The following is a 19874-nucleotide window of genomic DNA, read 5'->3' as shown; positions in this document are numbered from 1 at the left end:
CAGAAACCATTAAGAAGGAGCCACAATTTGATTAGATGCGTTTGTAAGAATTTATGCCCCAGGACATTGCAAAAATGGAGCAATCTGCCAGCAATGAGGGGAGTTTAATAGCTGTGGGTAGTGAGGGAAAGAGCAAGAGAAAGCCCTACCATCATCACAGCCATCCTGGGGTAACTGTGGGCAAACCCAAACCTACACCTCCCTGAGGAGCAACATCAAAGGCATAATACTATGGAGGGGAATAGACGCCACTGAAATAGTCCAGCCGGTCACTAAATAAATAGATAAGCAAATACAAATAACCAGCCTCAGAGCTTGGGGGGCGGGGGGGGGGGGGGAAGGGGGCAAGATAGTACCCAGAGTTGCTACAATGTACCATCTAAAATGTCCGGTTTCGTACAAAAAATTACAAAGCATGCAAAAAAACAGGAAAGTATGAATCATACACACAGAAAATGAGATTGACCAGATATTGGATTCAACAGAAAAAGACTTCAAAGTAGCTATATGTCACACAACTGAAGGAACGCTCCATTAAGAAGATATGAGGACAATGTCACATCAAATAGTGAATACCAAAAACTACAAGCTTTTTAAAAAAAAGAAATGGAAATTCTGGAGTTGAAAAGTACTAAACAAAAAATTTTCTAGAGGGGCTCAACAGTACATTTGAACTGGCTGAAAAAAGAATGAGGGAAAATGGGGCAAAGTTTCTAGAGAGAGGAATGGAAAAAGTTGAGAATAAAAACAAGAGCAAGAAAATAGAGTAGGAGATGACAAAATAGGACAGAACTGGTACATGAAGACATCTAAATTTGGGATGTTGCAAAAAGGTGGCAAGGCTGCAAGGCTTGGCTGTGAACCCTGACCTCAAGGTTTCCAACCTCGGTATAAACCTATTTGGAGCTATGACTGGCTGAGGGCCCCAGAGAGCGTTGGTGTTATAAATGATTCCAGGTACTCAGGTTCTTTTACTCTGTGATGTTTTTATTTAAATAAATTTTGGTAATATTTAAAACTCTTTTTTTTCCTTCTCTCCCCTCCCCCCCACCCCGGTTGTCTGTTCTCTTTGTCCTTTTTGCTGCGTGTTCTTCTTTGTCCACTTCTGTTGTTGTCAGCGGCAAGGAATCTGTGTGTCTTTTTGTTGCGTCATCTTGCTGCGTCAGCTCTTCGTGTGTACGGCGCCATTCCTGGGCAGGCTGCACTTTCTTTCGTGCTGGGCAGCTCTCCTTATGGGGCGCACTCCTTGCGCATGGGGCTCCCCTATGTGGGGAACACCCCTACACCGGGGACACCCCTGCGTGGCACGGCACTCCTTGTGCGCATCAGCACTGCACATGGGCCTGCTCCACATGGGTCAAGGAGGCCTGGGGTTTGAACCGCAGACCTCCCATGTGGTAGACGGATGCCCTAACCACTGGGCCAAGTCCGCTTCCCTAAAACTCTTTTTGAGAATGTGTTTTCACCTGGCAAAGGAAAGGTTTAATCAAGGGTAAAAAGTACATATTTTTAAAAGCTAACTAGGATAGAAGAGTGGGAACGCTGATTAATATTGTTCTTTAAGCTTAGAAATGGTTTCTAAGAGTGTCTATGCTGGAAGAACTTTACATGCTCATGTAATTTACTAACCCCAGAGGAATGTATTTATGCCCTATAAATAATGCTTCTTTCTCTGGGGAAGGCAATTACAATCTTAAATCGGGGAAGGCAATGACAGCCTTAAAAAGTAATCTTTTCTATTATTTAATAAACCTTCGTCAAGGAAGTGCTTTCAGATGCTTACTCCAAAGCTTTTAATTGGATCCTACTTCTCCTAGTTCCACTCAAGAAGAACAGCTAGCCTACAATATATTTATAATTATTCTTCAAATAATATATAGCTCATCCCTTTCCACCCTTTAGAAGATTTCCTTTTGCATCCAATTTTTAAAGCTCCTTAAAAACATAGGCATAGGGAAGCGGCTGTGGCTCAATCAGTTGGGCTCTCATCTGCCATATGGGAGGCCCTGGGTTCGCTTCCCAGGGCCTCCTTGTGAAGGCAGGCTCGCCCGCACCTGCAGAGTGCTGCGCAGCCCACAAGCGCCGCTGGCCGCAGATGCTGCAGAGCACTGCCCAGCCCAGAGTGCAGCGGAGAGCCCATTCAGCACGGTGACACAACAAAAAATGGAGACAAGCAAAAACACAGAAGAGCGTCAGCAAATGGACACAAGAGAGCAGACAGCAAGCAAACAGCAAGGGGGGAGGGGAAGTAAAATAAATAAATAGATACAGAAGAACGCACAGCGAATGGACACAGACAGCAAACAGCACACAAAATGCCACAAAGGGGGGTGGATAATAAAACAAACAAACAAACATAGGCATAGCTCTTCATTTATTGATCTATATGAAAACACAGCCTATAAGCCCTGGCAAGACCAGAAGAGTTTAAGTTCTTATTAACACACATAAAATGGATTTTAGAGTGATTTGGCTGAGACATCTGGTATCTACCTATTGCCAGGGCTATTTAGAATTATTTGGGAACTAGGTAAGTGATTTCTTTTCTCCCCTTACACACCCTTTATGCATCCTTCCCAAAACTGTGCATCATGGTAAGTTTTAAACTACTGTTTCAGATAAACTTTGTATTTCAGATTTCAGTAATAAAAGAAATGATAGCCATTATCTATCACTGTGCCAGATACTGTGCTAAGTGTTATATATGGAATCTCATTTAACTTTTACAATCATAAATAAAATATGGTGATCCACATTGTAAAATAAAATAAAACAATTCTCTTTGGACTCTACACATAACATTTTTAGTTCACAGACACTGATAAGCATTAAATATAATAGCTAACATAAGATTTTGAATTATCTGATTCATTCTAATCTCCTCCATTAAATATTTAGTCAAATCCACTGTAAAAGGAGTTAAAATTATCGCATGTGATTGTTACCTATTTTCAGAGTCCTTATCCTCTTCTGAAAGAGCACTAACGTTTCAAAATGGACAAAAGAAAAGAGTGGCACAAAAGAGGTGAAAATCAAGTTCTATGGGAAACTGACTAAACTAATTTAATTGTATTTATTTCCCATCTGTAAGGGAACTTCATGAAACTCCTTGATAAAATGGATTCACGGGAAATGGACTTGGCCCAGTGGTTAGGGCGTCGGTCTACCACATGGGAGGTCCATGCTTCAAACCCCGGGCCTCCTCGACCACCGTGTGGAGCAGGCCCATGCGCAGTGCTGATGCGCGCAAGGAGTGCCGTGCCACGCAGGGGTATCCCCCCCCATAGGGGAGCCCCACACGCAAGGAGTACACCCCGTAAGGAGAGCTGCCCAGCGCAAAAGAAAGTGCAGCCTGCCCAGGAATGGCGCCGCCCACACTTCCCGAGCTGCTGACGACAACAGAAGCGGACAAAAGAAACAAGATGCACCAAATAGACACAGAGAACAGACAACCGGGGGAGGGGGAGAATTAAATAAAATAAATAAATCTTTTAAAAAAAAAAATGGATTCACGATCTTGATATAAATATTAGGTTTAATTTTGCATAAGTCATTTCTTCCATAAATGACTTTTAGCACTTAAAAATAATGTAAGGGACAACATTAAAATTACAGGTTTATCTTTTATAATGCCAATATATCAAAGCAATAGCACTTACCTCCTTTGCACTTTTAATTTTAGACAGAAATGTGTGCAGCTCCATTGTTTCTGCAAATAATGCACGACATACTGCCTGATAATGATTTGGTGCATCTGATTCAGCGGGGAGATGAGCAGCACATAACTGTAGAAGAGGAAAACACAATCACAGGGCATTTTTATTATTTTGATATTTTGGTACATTAAAACAGACACACTTAGAATATCCATAATTTCACATCAGAATGGTAATTCTCATTGTCCAATGGTTATTGCATTGGAAGAGTAGTAGTAAAGTCTACATAGTTATATGGGGAAAGTGGTTCACTAATTCACAAACACCCAACAGGACAGAAGAGCTAATAGGAATTAGTTAACAGCTATTTGAAAAGTACACAGCATATGTCAAAGTTTTGATTTGGAACAGAAAAGCATAGTTGAGTATCTATCATCTAATCCAGAACTTTAAAAATTCAATTGTGGTTTTACATATATATATATATATATATATATATATATATATATATATATATATATATCATAAATTTAGCCATTTTAACCATCTTTAGGTGAAAGTTCAGTGATATCAATTGTATTCACAATGTTGTGCTACTATTACTACCATCTATTACCAAATTTTTCATAACCTTAAACAGAAACACTATACACATGAAGCAATAACTTCCCAATCCCCCTTCCCCCAGCCCCTGGTAACCGCAAACTAATTTTTTGTCTCAATGAATTTGCTTATTCTAGATATTTCATATAAGTGGACTCATAACCAAGGTAATAGCTATCCTATATTGAGTATGCACTCTATTTGATATGGCAGATATTCATGATAATAATATTCCCCAAAGTAAGCCTGATTTATTCCCATTTTATAGCAAAGGAAACTGAGGCTAAGAGGAATCAAGTGATTTGTCCACAGTCATACAGTTAATACCAGGAGAAAGGAGAATTCAAACTAGTCTTATCAGATTCTGAAGCCCAGGGGGGCACCTCCACACATATTGAATTTTGTGGTATAGTACTAGAAGGTCAGGAAAACACATAGACCATTGGAGAGCTGCCTCATCCTCCAAGGGAACCTCAGTAGAGTAAGAGGGTTGAGGGCAGCATGAACCCACTGTCATGATTAGAGTCCTACGGTCCTTTAGCATATATAGCCCATAATCCCCACAAAACTACCTGAGGGTAAAAGATGCGATTTAACAACATGCACAACAATTTAGATAAAAAGTATATCACCGGGAAGCAGATGTGGCTCAACAGATAGAGCATCCGCCTACCACATGGGAGGTCCAGAGTTCAAACCCAGGGCCTTCTGACCTGTGTGATGAGCTGGCCCACATGTAGTGCTGATGCGCGCAAGGAGTGCCGTGCCAAGCAGGGGTGTCCCTCGCGTAGGGGAGCCCCATGCGTAAGGAATGCACCCTGTAAGGAGAGCTGCCCAGTGCGAAAAAAGTGCAGCCTGCCCAGGAATGGTGCCGCACACAGGGAGAGCTGATGCAGCAAGATGACACAATAAAAAGAAACGCAGATTCCCGGTGCTGCTGACAAGAATACAAGCAGACAAAGAACACACAGCGCATGGACACAGAGAGCAGACAACTGGGGTGGGGGGAGGGGGAAGGGTAGAGAAATAAATAAAATAATAAATCTTTAAAAAAATAATTTCTAGAAAGATAAAATGATTTCCATGCACAAGATTCTTGATAAGATGTCACATCACTTTAATAAATTAAATGGTGGTATATATTTTTTTTATCAGTGGCACCAGGAATCTGTGTCATCTTATTGTGTCAGCTCTCTATGTGTGCAGTGCCATTCTTGGGCAGGCTGCACTTTCTTTCACGCTGGGCGGCTCTCCTTACGGGTGTACTTCTTGCACGTGGGGCTCCCCTACGTGGGGGACACCCCTGCGTGGCACGGCACTCCTTGCACGCATCAGCACTGTGCATAGGCCAGCTCCACATGGGTCAAGGAGGCCCAGGATTTGAACTGCGGACCTCCCATGTGGTAGGTGGACGCCCTATCCATTGGGCCAAGTATGCTTCCCTGTTGTGTATTTTAATTCTCTCTATATATTCTAAATTCTACAAAACATTATTGCTGTTTATGTAATTAATATTCATTTAGATTATATTTATTTTTGTCTTTGCTTTTTTTTTTTTAAAGATTTATTTATTTATTTCTCTCCCCTTCCCCCCCTCCCCAGTTGTCTGTTCTCTGTGTCTGTTTGCTGCGTGTTCTTTGTCAGCTTCTGTTGTTATCAGTGGCACGGGAATCTGTGTTTCTTTTTGCTGCATCATCTTGTGTCATTTCTCCGTGTGGGCGGCGCCATTCCTAGGCAGGCTGCACTTTTTTTGGCACTGGGCGGCTCTCCTTACAGGGTGCACTCCTTGCGCATGGGGCTCCCCTATGCGGGGGACACCCATGTGTGGCAGGGCACTCCTTGCGCGCATCAGCACTGCACATGGGACAGCTCCACACGGGTCAAGGAGGCCTGGGTTTGAACCGAGGACCTCCCATGTGGTAGACGGACGCCCTAACCACTGGGCCAAGTCTGCCGCCTGTCTTTGCTCTTCTTATCTCCCTGTATCTCCAAGTTTCTACCTGACATGATCTTCCTTCTGCCTCATGAATACCCTTTAATATTTCCTTTAGTGTGGGCCTACTGGTGAAAATTTTTGTTGATGTTTATCAAAAAAGTTCTATTTTGCCTTTATTCTTAAGGTAGCAGAGACTGAACCTAGGAACCAGTACATGGGAAGCAGGTGCTCAACTGCTAAGCTACATCTGCTCCCCAATGAGAGGTTTTTTTTTATTTGTTTGCTTACTTGTTTTTTTGAGGTACCAGGTATCAAACCTAAGACCTCATATATAGGAAGCAGGCACTCAACCACTTGAGCTACATCCGCAACCCCTGAAATATATTTCACTGGGTAAAGAATTCTAGGTTCTTTACACTTTGAAGATATCATACCTATGTGCCTTTTAGCTTCCACTGTTTCTTTTAAGAGACTTTCCAGTCTAATTGATGTCTTTTCTTCCTCTGGCTGATTTTAAGATCTTCTACTTGTGGTTCTTATCAGTTTTACTAAAATGAAACTATATGTATATTTCACTTAATTTATTATGCTAATAGTTTGTGGGATTCTTGAAATTGTGAATTGGTGTTTTTCATCAGTTTGGGAAAATTCTCAGTCATTATATCTTCAAATACTGCTTCAAATACTCTCTCCTTTGCTCTCTTTCTAGGAATTCAATTACATATACTTTCTCCTGATCTTACCCTCTATTCCGTACTTTTTTTTAATCCTTTTTTGTTTCTCGATGCTTCAGTCTAATATTTTCTACAGACTATATTCTACTTCTTTTATTCCCTCTTCAGCTCTATCTAATCTGCTGTTAAATCCATCTACTGAGCTTTTATTCAGTTATTTTATGATGATCTAATTTTCATTTGATTCTTTTTATATGTATTTTCTAGTAGTCTAGTGAAAGTTTCAATATTGATGCTTAGAACCCTGAAAATCATTTAAAGGTTAATCTGGTACCTTTCTTATCTGGATTCCTGCAATAGAATCATTAGTAATATTGTTAAAATCCAAATAACTTTTTAAAGAATTTCTTTAGTACAGATAGGACCTTGTTAACCATTTTCAATAATCCTTAATATTATCAGCAAACTTTTAATGGATAGAAGCCTAGAAAAAATACTGCCTACAATACTTAGCATTTTGAAATAGTCATTTTTTTCTTCAAATAAACAGGCATCAATATTTTGAACCAACTATGAGAAAAACTTTTAGTTGTTCAAATCAAAGAAGTATTCCAATAACTCAGAAATTCTATTTATTCTCCATTAGCCCGTTCTGAGTTAAACTGTGTCCTGAAAAAAGATATGCTGAAATCCTAGCCTACAATATCTGTGAATTTGATTTTTTTTTAAATAAATCTGTAGTTTTAGTAAGACAAAAACTGACTGTGGTATGAAGTTTACATTTAAACAAAGTTTTCACAGAAACCTAACGCACGCCTGAAAAGATTTTACAATGAAGCTCTAAAATGCAAGTTTGGATGGTGTCAAGAACAGATGGGTCTCATAATTCAAGACAAAGCATTTTGGGTATCAGTTAATTCTCCATGACATTTTTTTCTCACATGGGTTTTTGTTTGTCTGAAGTGAACCACTGCCCCAGTGTAATTTCTCCTGAGACCAGGGCTTCTAAAGTCATTCAACCCTTGAATTGATTCACTGAAACTTGTGCTGTCAGTAACTGAACCCTGCCACCAATGGTTTCAGAGTCCGGAGTTCAAAAAGCAGAGAGGCTCTAAGAGTTTTCCACCCTTCCAGCACAGGCCCTTGTCTATCCCTATTCTCCAGTCTCCTATACCACTCTCTTCCCCTTCCCTAAACACCTCAGCCAGTGGCTTGGATGGACAAGCTGATATTTATAACTTAATTGGAAAAGGGTCATGTCAATTTCAAGAATTAGCACCTCAAAGACAGAATGATCTGCTTGTGTATTCATTCCAATAAAAGGCTTTCCCTCTCAGTCAGTTTCCATCTCCAAATGGCAGCTTTGTTAGGTTACTAACTGGCTTAGTCCTTTGTGGGGGACAGCATTAAGCTCAGGCCTAGAATACCTTGGCTTATAGGTGTTAGGCATTCACAGCTTTAAAAGAGTCTCACCATCCTCATTTGTCCTATTTAAAAGGTAAAATATTCTGGATACAGAACCAAATCATTATTTACTTGCTTTTGTCCACTGCTTCATCATTTCCCCAGTCAGGCTCCAAATTTCAACAAAAATGATCCTAACCTCCCTTCCTCACACTCCATCCCTCCATCCACTCGCCCCCCCCAATAATACACCAGTAACAGCCAGAACTACACACATGCTACACTGTAAAAATGCAGAGTTAACACTATTGGGAAGAAGGCTGTGGGTTGTGGAGATGCTCTTTGAAGATCTACAGTATATTTTTGCTCTCCCACATACCACTCCCCAAGTTTTGTCCTTCATAAAAGGCCCTCTGATTTTCTCAGCAAAGTGTAGAATGGGTTGCCTTGAAACACTTTTCCCCCCTTTCCCCTCCACTGGGATGGGTGTGCAAATTACACAGCATGGAACAGATTTAAAAGCACTTGAGCTGCTGCAGGACACACAAACTATACTGGCTCTTCAAAGGACATCTTCTCAAGCCACCTCTATGGTGTCAAGACAAGTAGAACTCCTTCCTTCCCCCACTTTAAACCCACCATCAGAAATGACAGGGGCTGGTATTCAGTTAATTCTTGTCATCTTTTTTGTTATCATCCTCTGAGGGGTAGGAATGCCACGTCAGCCTTTCCTCATAAAAGGATATGACAACCTGTGGGCACTTGACATTGGAGAACCAGATCAGCCTCATCAGAGTTTTTTTCATTTCATCAGGAACATGATGAGCTCTCCACTGGAGTCTGTAGCTCCAATAACCTGCTCCAGCTCCAAACCCCTGGCAAAGCCTCGTGGCTTTTCTGACTCTTCTTTCTTCTTCTTTGGTTTATCTCCTTTCCCTTATCTTCAGAATCAGAGTCAGCTTTGTGCTTGCCTCCCTCTGACTCATCTGTCTCGTGTGCCATTTTCTGTGACTGTAGAAACTCAGCAATGAAGTCAGGATAATCCAGGTTCTCTTCTGGCTCCCATGTGTTGTCCTCATCTGAGAAACCCTTCCACTTCAGGAGGTATTCCACTTTGCCTTTGACCACTCCACAGTCGAGAACTTTTTCTACCACATATTCCTCTTCCTCTTCTAGCACCTCTTCCACTTTCTTCTTGTTTTGTTTTTTCCCCATAGTGCCTGCCAGCTTTCTGGTGTAAAGGGTGATGCTGCTTGAAGCAGCGTCCAAGAGCCGGAGGGGAATCAGTACTATGTTCCTAGCACATTGCGTCAGGCCAGCAGGAGAATGGCGCCTAGAAAAGGAACAATCTGGGTGGCTGCGGGTGAATTCCTCACTGAAGCAGCATACCGAAGGCCCCAGCCAACCACCCTCCCCTCTGCAGAACAACAAAAAAAAGCTGTGAATGTGATCTTATTTGAAAATAAGGTTTTTACAGACTCCCAGGGAGGATGCCATGTTAAGACAGAGGCAGAGACTGATGTGATGTATCTACAAGCTAAAGAATGCCAAAGAGTGCCTTGAAGGAAATGAAGCTAGAAGAGAGACATGGAACAGGCTCTCACTAGAATTTCAGAGGGAACATGGCCCTGCTGACACCTTGACTTTGTACTTCTAGCCTTCAGAAATGTGCGAGCATAAATTTCTGTTATTTTAATACATCAAATTATATTTAGTAATGGCAGTCCTACGAAATGAATATAGCCCTCTATCCCTAGTTAGTGCCAAAATATTACATGGTAAAAGTTCACAAAGTGTTTCATAATACCAGGCACAATTAACTGAGAATACAGTTTTTGTTTAAAGTCTAATTACAAGGCATTTAGCAACCCAAGTCACCCGCTGGAAATGTTCTCCAATTCTATCACCACAGTAGAGAAAATGGCATAATCAAAATTATTATATCTTCTGAGATCTTCAGAATTTGTCACATTAAAGGTACTTTAACAGTATTAGAAAATATTTTTCATAATTTAATCTCAACTTCCTAAATTCAAATCCATTTTTAAATATATTCAGCTCATAAACACTTAAAGCTTAGAATTTTATTTGAAAAAACCTAAGCAGAATATTCAAATATATAATTAAAATGTTTTCACCCATTAAACTTAATCAAAACTCTATTAAGGGAAGTGGTTGTGGCTCAATCATTCAGGCCCCCATCTACCATATGGGAAGCCCTGGGTTTGCGTCCCATGGCCTCCTTGTGAAGGCAGGCTCACCTGCACGCTGCGGAGAGCCACAGGCCTGCAAGTGCCGTGGAGAGCCAACTCAGCAAGGTGATGCAACAAAAAAAGGGAAAAAAGCAAAATACGCAAAAAAGCGCAGTGACTGACACAGAGAGCAGACAGCAAGCAAACCACAAGGTGGAGGAGGGGAAATTAATAAAAATAAATACAGACACAGAAGAATGCATAGCAAATGGACACAGAGAGCAGACAGCACGCAAAAAAGCTGCAAGGGGGGGGGAACTAAAAAAAAAACAAAACTCTATTAATCTAAAGAAATTAATAACCAGACAACAAAAGAACTGCACAAAAATTTTCTTGACTAAATTCTGCATCAGATGGATAACCAGGTGTCTTAGTTTGCCACAGGGTTACTGATACAAAATAACAGAAAGGAGTTGGCTTTTATAATAGGTATTTTATTTAGGGTAAAAGCTTACAGTTCCAAGACCATGACATATCCAAATCAAGGCATCAGCAGAGATGCTTTCTCACTAAAGTCAGCTACTAGTGACCCTGGGGTCTTGTCACATGGTGAAGCAAGATGGCCACTGGTCTCTGCCTTCCCCTCCTGAAGCTCAGATGTGGATAACCAGGCATTGGGTTGTCTCTTTCCCAGCGTCCTCTCAGTCTTGGCTGCTCTGCTTTCTTCCAGAGTTCAGCTGCGGGCTATCAAGCATATGGCAGCCTTGAGCTGCTCTGTGGGCCCAGCCTCTTGGGGCTTTGTGCTTGATTCTTTGGCTGCTAGTGATCCCTAAGTCCTCTCTCACATAACAGGATAAAAAATGGCAGCTTCCTTTCTGTGTGTCTCTTTGTGTTCACGTTTATATAACGTTCCAGCAAGGGACTGACACCCAACTTGAGTCACGCCTCATTGATGTCATCCAATCAAAAGGGCTCCATATACACAGGAGTGGAGTAGTTCAAGAACATAATCTTTTTCTTTTGTGATTCACCAAACTGCCACACCAGGTTACTAAATTTTTGCCCAAACCAGTGAGAAAATTATACTCCCTGCAAGTTTCAAGAATTAGAGAACACAATTTTCTTTAAGTACAGAGAACTGCAGTTTCTTCCTTTGGAATCATTCTAATTTGACTGGTGCAATATTCACCAAACTAACAGAAGTTACTAGATCTTAACTCAATAGCAGACAAGATCAAGTATTTTGGCTTCTCTTGAATATAATCCACTAAAAACATAAACTAAATTAACACATGAATTATGATAATAGGTTGTTTCAGTTGTTTGTAATTTGTATGCATTTGAAAACAAAAACTTAAAATCTGTAGGAGTCAAATTTTCTATGATAAAATTAAACACACAAAGATTGTTTTCATTTTTAAAACAATATACTGGACTTTAAGGTTTTCCCTTAAGGACTTTCAAAACAGCATGTAAATTCTGCATAATTCACAACTGCTAAAATATGGAACCAGCCCAAGTGTCAAATCAACTGATGAAAGAATAAACAAAATGTGGTATAAACATACAATGAAATACTATTCAGCTGTAAGGAAAAATGGAAGCAGGATGCCCATGACAATATGGATTAAAATTGAGTACATTATGTAGAGTGAAATAAGATAGACACAAAAGGACAAATATTGTGTAGTCTCACTAACATCACCTAATTACAATGAGTAAACTCATGGAGGTAAACTCTAGTGTACAAGTTACTAGGAGATAGAATGTGTGTTGAGAATGGAAGCTGATAATGTATGCAGAATTTTTAAGAAGTTTTATTGTAAAAGTGTAAACATGAATAGAGTTGATGGTAACACATTTTAGTTTGTATAACACTGCTGATTTATAAACATGATTGTGACTGAAAGTGGACATAAATATCAACTGAAAGGAAGCTAGACAATAATCTAGGGAAGGTATATCAGTGATTTTTGTGGTGGATGAAGACTGTGGTTAATAATATAAGAATGTTCTTTTACAAAAGTGTTGAATATGGTGATACACAGGAAAATTACAACTAATGAATTTATGATGGACACAGTTAACAGTAACATTGTAATATTTTTACAGCAATGGCAAAGAAGGTATTCTATTAATTCGAAGGAACAACAACGGGCAGTGGTTTAAGGGAGTTAAAGGATTTTTCCCTTTGGAATAACGAAAACACTCTAATATTGACTGAGATGATGACAGCACAACTCTGATGAAAATGAGAGCCATTGAGTGTATTCCTTTGAATGGACTGTACAAAGCATGGAGCTGTGTAACAGGGAATCCAGTTGTGGAAGATGGACTATGGTTAACAAAACAAATATGAGCTCATTCTCTCATGAACTATAACAAATATATAATACCAATACAGGGTGTTAATAATCAGGTGGGCTGCAGGAAAAAACACCAAGTGTAAGATATAGGCTATGGTTAGTAGTAATATTTTGAGGATGCTCTTTCAGTTTTTAACAAATGGTTCACAACAGTGCAAGGTGTTGGTGGTGGGGTGATGCAGGGGAGACTTGTATGATGATATGCATGTTTGCTTCGTAAGGTCACAACTTTTATTATATACTTATTGTTTTTTTGTGTGCATACATGAATGATACAGTTCAATAAAATTTCATTTTAAAAATTTTCACATAAATACTGGCATTACTTGACAAACCAAAAATTCTGCCTGCTTTTTTATAAGCAGAGCTTACTATTTGTAATTTTTAGCCTTGTATTTGTAGAAACATGCTTGATTTTCTTTCAAATTACGAATTAGAACTGAAAACATAACTTATAAAACTACTTATGGACAATAACATTTAATAAAGCAATACTGAAACTTTACTATATTTTATTTAATGTACAAAATCTAAAAAAATCAGAATGGGGCTTCTGAAGTCAAACAGTTTACCCTCAACCTCAATACCATTAATGCAATATTTCAAGTCACCACTTTTATTCTTTATTCATATACCAGTATGTGCAGAATTTTGTAGTCTTTTTCCATTTATTAAAATAAAAATTTTCCATATCAATAATCTATGTAATTAACACCTGAAAGACTGTATAAGAGTCCATTTAGGTGGTGGACTTGGCCCAGTGGTTAAGGTGTCCGTCTACCACATGGGAGGTCCGTGGTTCAAACCCCAGGCCTCCTTGACCCGTGTGCAGCTGGCCCATATGCAGTGCTGATGCGTGCAAGGAGTGCCGTGCCATGCAGGGGTGTCTCCCGCGTAGGGAGGCCCCTCGCGCAGGGAGTGTGCCCCATAAGGAGAGCCACTCAGCGCGAAAGAAAGGTGCAGCCTGCCCAGGAATGGTGCCGCTCACACAGAGAGCTGACACAACAAAATGATGCAACAAAAAGAAACACAGAGTCCCGTGCAGCTGACAACGACAGAAACGGACAAAGAAGACGCAGCAAATAAGACACAGAGAACAGACAACCGGGGTGGGAGGGGAGAGGAGAGAAATAAATAAATCTTTAAAAAAAAAAGAGAGAGAGAGTCCATTTAGTTGATATACCAAGAATCTTCAATCTTTTTTTATAAGTCATTTAACTTATTTCCAGTGTTAGGATACTATAAATAATGCTGCAGTATACATTTTGATGTATGTAACATTTTCTTATATTAAAAATTATTTTGTAGAAAAAAAATCCTAGGATTACCGTTTTACATTAAAAAGTATCAAACACATACAAAATTAGATGAATAGTATCGTGAATAACCATTTACCATATCAATTATCAATTCATGGATGTGACAGTTTGAGATTATTTATGAATCCCAAAAAAAGGGAAGACTTTGTTTGTAAACTAATCTCTTCTTCTGGGTATACTCTTTGATTATATTGGATTCATTTAAGGGGCCCTTGATTAAGTTACCTTTTAAGATTAGGGCTCTGATTTGAACACATCAATGAGGCGTGACTCAGGTTGAGTCCCTGCCCCCTTTGTAGGACGATATAAATGGACACTCACTCAAGAAGACACAGGGGGAGAGAGATCTCTGTCATTTTTGATCCTGGGACCCCAGGAAGAGATGAGCCATGTATCTGATAGTTTGCAGCTGACTTTTAGTAGAAAAGATATTGAAGAAGTGGAAAGAAACAAGCCTCATGCCAGAAGAGAGGGGAAGCCCTGAGAGACAAGCCCTATGCCATCCTGCAACTGAGAGAGGAACCTCAGAGGGAAAGGCTGAACCCTCGCAGAGATCAGCAACCATCTTACTTCAGCATGTGGTAAGAAAGCAACCTTGAGTTGGACTCTTTAGGGCCTTGTAACTTTAAGCTTTCACCCTGCAAAAATACCCTTTAATTAAAAGTCAACAGATTTCTGGTACTTTGCATTAGTGCCCCTTTAGCAGACTAATAAAAGGGCCAATTTTTGTTGTATCTACATCTGTTCCCACTTTGTCTTATCCTAAAGGATTACATTCTAGCAAATCCCAGACACCTCAATGACATATGTAAGTATTACAGCAAGTACCTCTAAAAGACGAGACATTTTTAAAAACATAACCACAATACTATCTTATATATAAAAAACTAATATTTCCTAAAAATCTTAAAACTATATACTCAAACATCAAATTTTCCTGATTATCTCAAATATACACACATTCATAGATATACACAAAACACCCATTTTTTTTTAAACATTTCTTTCAAACAGAATTCACATAAGGTCTATACATTGCATTAGTTAGGTCTGAAGTCTCTTTTAATCTAAGTTCTCTTTTCACTTTTCATTTTATTGTAGTTATATAATATATACATGATTTTGCCCTTTTTAATCATTTTCAGCCATACAATTCATGGCTTTACTAATATTCATCAGTTGTGCAACCATCATCATGATCTATTTCAAAAACTTTTTCATCTCCCAAACAGAAACTCTGTACCCATTAAGGAATTATTCCCTATTCCTCACTCCTCCTTGCCCCTGGCAAACTCTACTCTCCTTTCTGTCTCTAAGAATTTTCCTATTTTGGACAACTAAAATTAGTGTTATCATAAAATAAAAGGGGAATAATACATTATATGTCATTCTGCATCTGACTTATTTTATATAGCGCAATGTTTTCAAGGTACTTTCATGTTACAGCAAGCGTCAGAACTTTTTTCCTTTTAATGACTGAATAATATTCATCTGTACGTACATATCACATTTTGTTTATCCATTCATCTGCTGCTGGACACTTGGGTTGCTTTCATCTTTCTTTAAAAAATTTATTTACTTTTTAAAAAATTCCCTCCCATGCCCAGTGATTCTTTCATCTGTCTGCTCAGAGTTTGCCTGCCTTCTCAAGGAAGTACCCGGAACCCTCTCACATGGAAGGTGAATGCCCAACAGCCTGAGCCACATCTGTTCCCTGCAGGCTGCGGTACCTGCTAGCTTGTGGCATCTGCTGGTTTAGGTGTCTAGCTAGATGTGGCATGTGCAGCATCTGCTCGTCTTATTTAGGAGGAACTAGGACCCGAACCCGGGACACCCCCCCCATGTGGCAGGCAGGCACCCAACTGGTTGAGCCACATCTGCTTCCCCCACCTTTGATTACTGTGAATAATACTGCTATGAACATTGGTGTACAAGTATCTCTCTGAGTTCTTTATTTCAATTCCTTTGGGTATCAAGCGGAATTGCCAGGTAATGCAAGTAATTCTATGCTTACCTTTTTGAGAGGAGCCACCAAACTTTTTCATAGCAGCAACACCACTTTACATTCCCACCTCCAATGTATGAGGGTTCTTATATCCAAACCCTGGCAAAACTTGCTATTTTCCGTTTTTTAAATATGGTCATCCTTGTGGCTGTGAGGTGGTATTTCACTGTGGTTTTGATCTGTTTCCCTAACGACTAATATTGTTGAGCATCCTTTTGTTTCTTGGCCATCTGTGGCCAATTTTCTTCAGAAAAATTCTATTCAAGTACTGTGCCCATTTTTTCAGTTGAGTTGTTTGTCCTTTTGTTGTAGAGTTGTAGGATTCTTTAAGTATCCTGGATACTTATCCCTTATCAAATATATGATTTGTAAATATTTTCTCAATTTTATCTAGGGTCCTTGGAAGCACAAAAATTTAATTTTTTTGGTTTGTTTTACTGCAGAGAAACTACCTTGTACTACAATTTTACATTCATACCCTTACACAACCCGAAACCCTGGAAACCCACTGATCTGCCCTCCATCACTGGAATTTTGTCATTTTAGAAATATTATATAAATGGAATCAAATACTATGTACCCTTTTGAGACTGGCTCCCCTTCCCTTCCTCAACATACTAACCTGAGATATATCCAGGTGTTTATCAATAGTTTTTGGTTTTGTGGGTTTTTTCTGAGTCCTTTGTCTAGACATATCATAGTCTACTTACCCACTTGTGCAACACTACACACATGTACAATGTTTGTGTTGGTTCCTTAATTTTGGCTAATACAAATAAAACCACTATGAACACTGGTTTATAATTTTTTTTCCTAAACAAAGCTCTCCCTCATGCTCCTGTCACCTGGTAACCTCTAACCTACTTTCTATAATTGGGAATTTGCTATTTCTAGTCATCTAAGTTATACCATACAATATTTGTACTTACAAGCCTGCTTATTTTGCTGAGCATAATATTTCTAAGGTAATTCCATGTTGCGGCATGTCTCAAAACTTCATTCTTTCTTATGGCTGAATAATTTCCCATTGTGTGCAGATACCACATTCTGTTTAGCCATTCATTTGTTGATGGACACTTTGCTTCTTTCTGCCTTTTGACTACTGTGATTAACACTGCTATAAACACTAGTGTATGACTCTCTGAAAACCTGTTTTTACTCTTTAGGTATATTCCTAGAGATGGAATTGCCAGGTCATATGGCAATTCTATATTTAACTTTTTCAGAACCACCTGTTTTAGTTTGCTAAAAGCTGCTGAAAGCAATATTCCAGAAACCTGTGGTTTTAATAATGGGAAATTATTAGGTTAAAAGCTTACAGTTCTGAGGCTGTGAAAGAGTCCAAATCAAGGCATCTTCAGAGATGCTGTGTCAACAAAGGTTAGCTGCTGGCAATCCTGGACTCCTGCTATGTAGTAAGGCACATGGAGGCATCGGCTTCTCTTTCGGGTCAGCTTTGGCTGCTTCGTCTATAGCTTCCTCTCTCACGGATTCCTCTCTGAGATCCTCGGTTCCTTTTCTCTGTCTCTGTCGCTTTTTCCTCCGTATCTGCTGCTTTTGGTCCTCCATTTATAAAGTACTCCAGCAAGTGGACCAAGACCCACCCTGGGTCATGTCTCACTGATGTTATCTACTCAAAGGTCCCCCAAATGAATCCAATCCAATCAAAGGCCTCATACTCATAGGAATAGATTACCTTCAAGAATATGATCTTTTCTGGGATCTGCAAAAAGCTTTAAACTGTCATACTACCACAGTGTTTTGCACAGCAGATACATCATTTTACCTTCCTAGCAGCAAAGCACTAGAGTTTCAATTTCTCTGCATTCCATCCAAAACTTTTTATTTTCTGTTTATTTTTTTAAATAAGAGCCACCCTTGTGGGTGTGAAGTATGATTTTGATTTTCCTAAAGGCTAATGGATGTTGAACAACTTTTCTTATGCAAATTGACCATTAGTGTATCTTCTTTGGAGAAATATCTATTCAAGTCCTTTACCCAGTGTTTAACTGGGTTGTTTGTCTTCTTATTGTTGCAATATCTAAGTTCATTCTTTTGCATGTGGATTTTATTTATTTTATTATCCCAGAATCATTTGCTGATGAAACTATTCTTTTCCCATTGCAGGTACTTTAGTATCCTTGTCAATAATCAATTGGCCTTAGATATGTGGGTCTATTTCTGGACTTTCAATTCTATTCCATTGGTCTAACTGTCTAGCTTTATCTAAGTATCAAGTTTTGGTTACTGTAGCTTTGTAGTACAATTTGAAATTAGGAAGTGTGAAACTACTGACTCTGTTCTTATTCAAAATTATGTTGTCTAAAAGGGGTCTCTTTCACTTCCATATGGATCTAAGGATTGGCGTTTCCATTTCTGCAAAAAATGCTGCAGGAATTGTGATAAGGATTTCACGGAATCTGTACATTGCTTTGGGTAATATTGACACCTTAACAATATAAAATCTTCCAGTTCTTGAACATAGAATGGTTTTCGGTGATTTGTTCATTTTTTCAGCAAAGATTTGTAGTTCTCTGTGTGCAAATCTTTTACATCCTTGGTTAAATTTATTCCTAGATATTTCACATTCTTGGCTGTTATTCCAAACAGGATTGTTTTCTGAATACCCGCTCTGGACTATTCATTGCTAGTGTATAGAAACAATCAATTTTTGCATGTTGACCTGGAACTCTGCTGAATTCATTTATTAGATTAAGTAGCTTTCTTGTGGGTTTTTTGGTTTTTTTTTTTTAGAATTTCTATGTTTAGGATTATATCATCTGTGAAGGGAAATAGTTCTACTAGTTCAATTTCAATGGCTTTTATTTCTTTTTCTTGCCTAATTTCTCTGGCTCTAACTCCCAGAATAATGTTGAATAGCAGTAGAAAAAGGAGGCATCCTTGCATAGTTCTGGTCTTGGGGGGAAGTTTTCAACTTTTCTCCATTGAGGATGATGTTAGCTATGGTTTTTTCAATAACTGTCCTTTAGCAGGTTGAGGATGCTCTCTTGAATTGCTTGTTTGCAGAGTATTTTTTTTTAAGATTTTAATTTTTTTTAATCCTCCCCCCTTGCCACCTACACTCACTGTCTGCTCTCTGTGTCCATTCACTGTGTGTTCTTCTGTGTCTCTTTGTCTTCTCTTCTTGTCTTCTCTTTAGGAGGCACCAGGAACCAGTCCTGGGAACTCCAGTGTGGGAGAGAGGCACTCAAACGCTGAAGCCACCTAAGCTCCCTGTTCTGCTGTGTCTCTGTCTCTCCTCTGTGTCTTCCTTTGTTGTGTCATCTTGCTGTGCCAGCTCTCCATGGGGTGGGCTGTCAGCTCTCCATGGTATGGGCCACTTGCCTTCACCAGGAGGCCCTGGGAATCGAACCTGGGGCCTCCCATATGGTAGATGGGAGCCTAATTGCTTGAATCACCTCTCCTTCCCCTTGTGAGTATTTTTATCATGAAAAGGTTTTGGTTGACAACAGTTTCTGGGAAAGCGAAGGATCAAGACATGAACGTGCTATTGGCCAATGGCTTTAGCAGTCATCTAATCCTTCCTTTGCTGTCAAGGGTCAGTGCAATCCTGAGTCCTCCAGGGCAAGGAATGAATATTATATAAAGATGTAATGTGTGGGAAGTGGATTTGACCCAACGGATAGGGCATCCACCTACCACAGGGGAGGTCCAGGGTTCAAACCCAGGGCCTCATGACCCACATGATGAGCTGACCC

The 19874-nt window shown here is 39.5% G+C and overlaps 1 protein-coding gene and 1 pseudogene across 8 annotated transcripts in view; both read right to left on the bottom strand.

Annotated features, from left to right (window-relative positions):
- Positions 1 to 19874, bottom strand: part of SPIRE1 (spire type actin nucleation factor 1) — a 239529-nt gene that overhangs the window by 106693 nt on the left and 112962 nt on the right. For all 8 annotated transcript variants that reach the window (XM_058277279.1, XM_071208408.1, XM_058277276.1 and 5 more), the window contains exon 4: positions 3660 to 3785. In XM_058277279.1, coding sequence (XP_058133262.1) covers positions 3660 to 3785 — 126 coding nt within the window. The remainder of the gene's footprint in view (positions 1 to 3659; positions 3786 to 19874) is intronic.
- LOC101430608 (chromobox protein homolog 1 pseudogene) lies at positions 8942 to 9593 on the bottom strand (annotated as a pseudogene).

This window comes from Dasypus novemcinctus, chromosome 16 (genome assembly GCF_030445035.2).
Source record: "Dasypus novemcinctus isolate mDasNov1 chromosome 16, mDasNov1.1.hap2, whole genome shotgun sequence".
In the NCBI taxonomy this organism is placed as follows: domain Eukaryota; kingdom Metazoa; phylum Chordata; class Mammalia; order Cingulata; family Dasypodidae; genus Dasypus; species Dasypus novemcinctus.
This window is presented reverse-complemented; position numbering and strand designations above follow the sequence as displayed.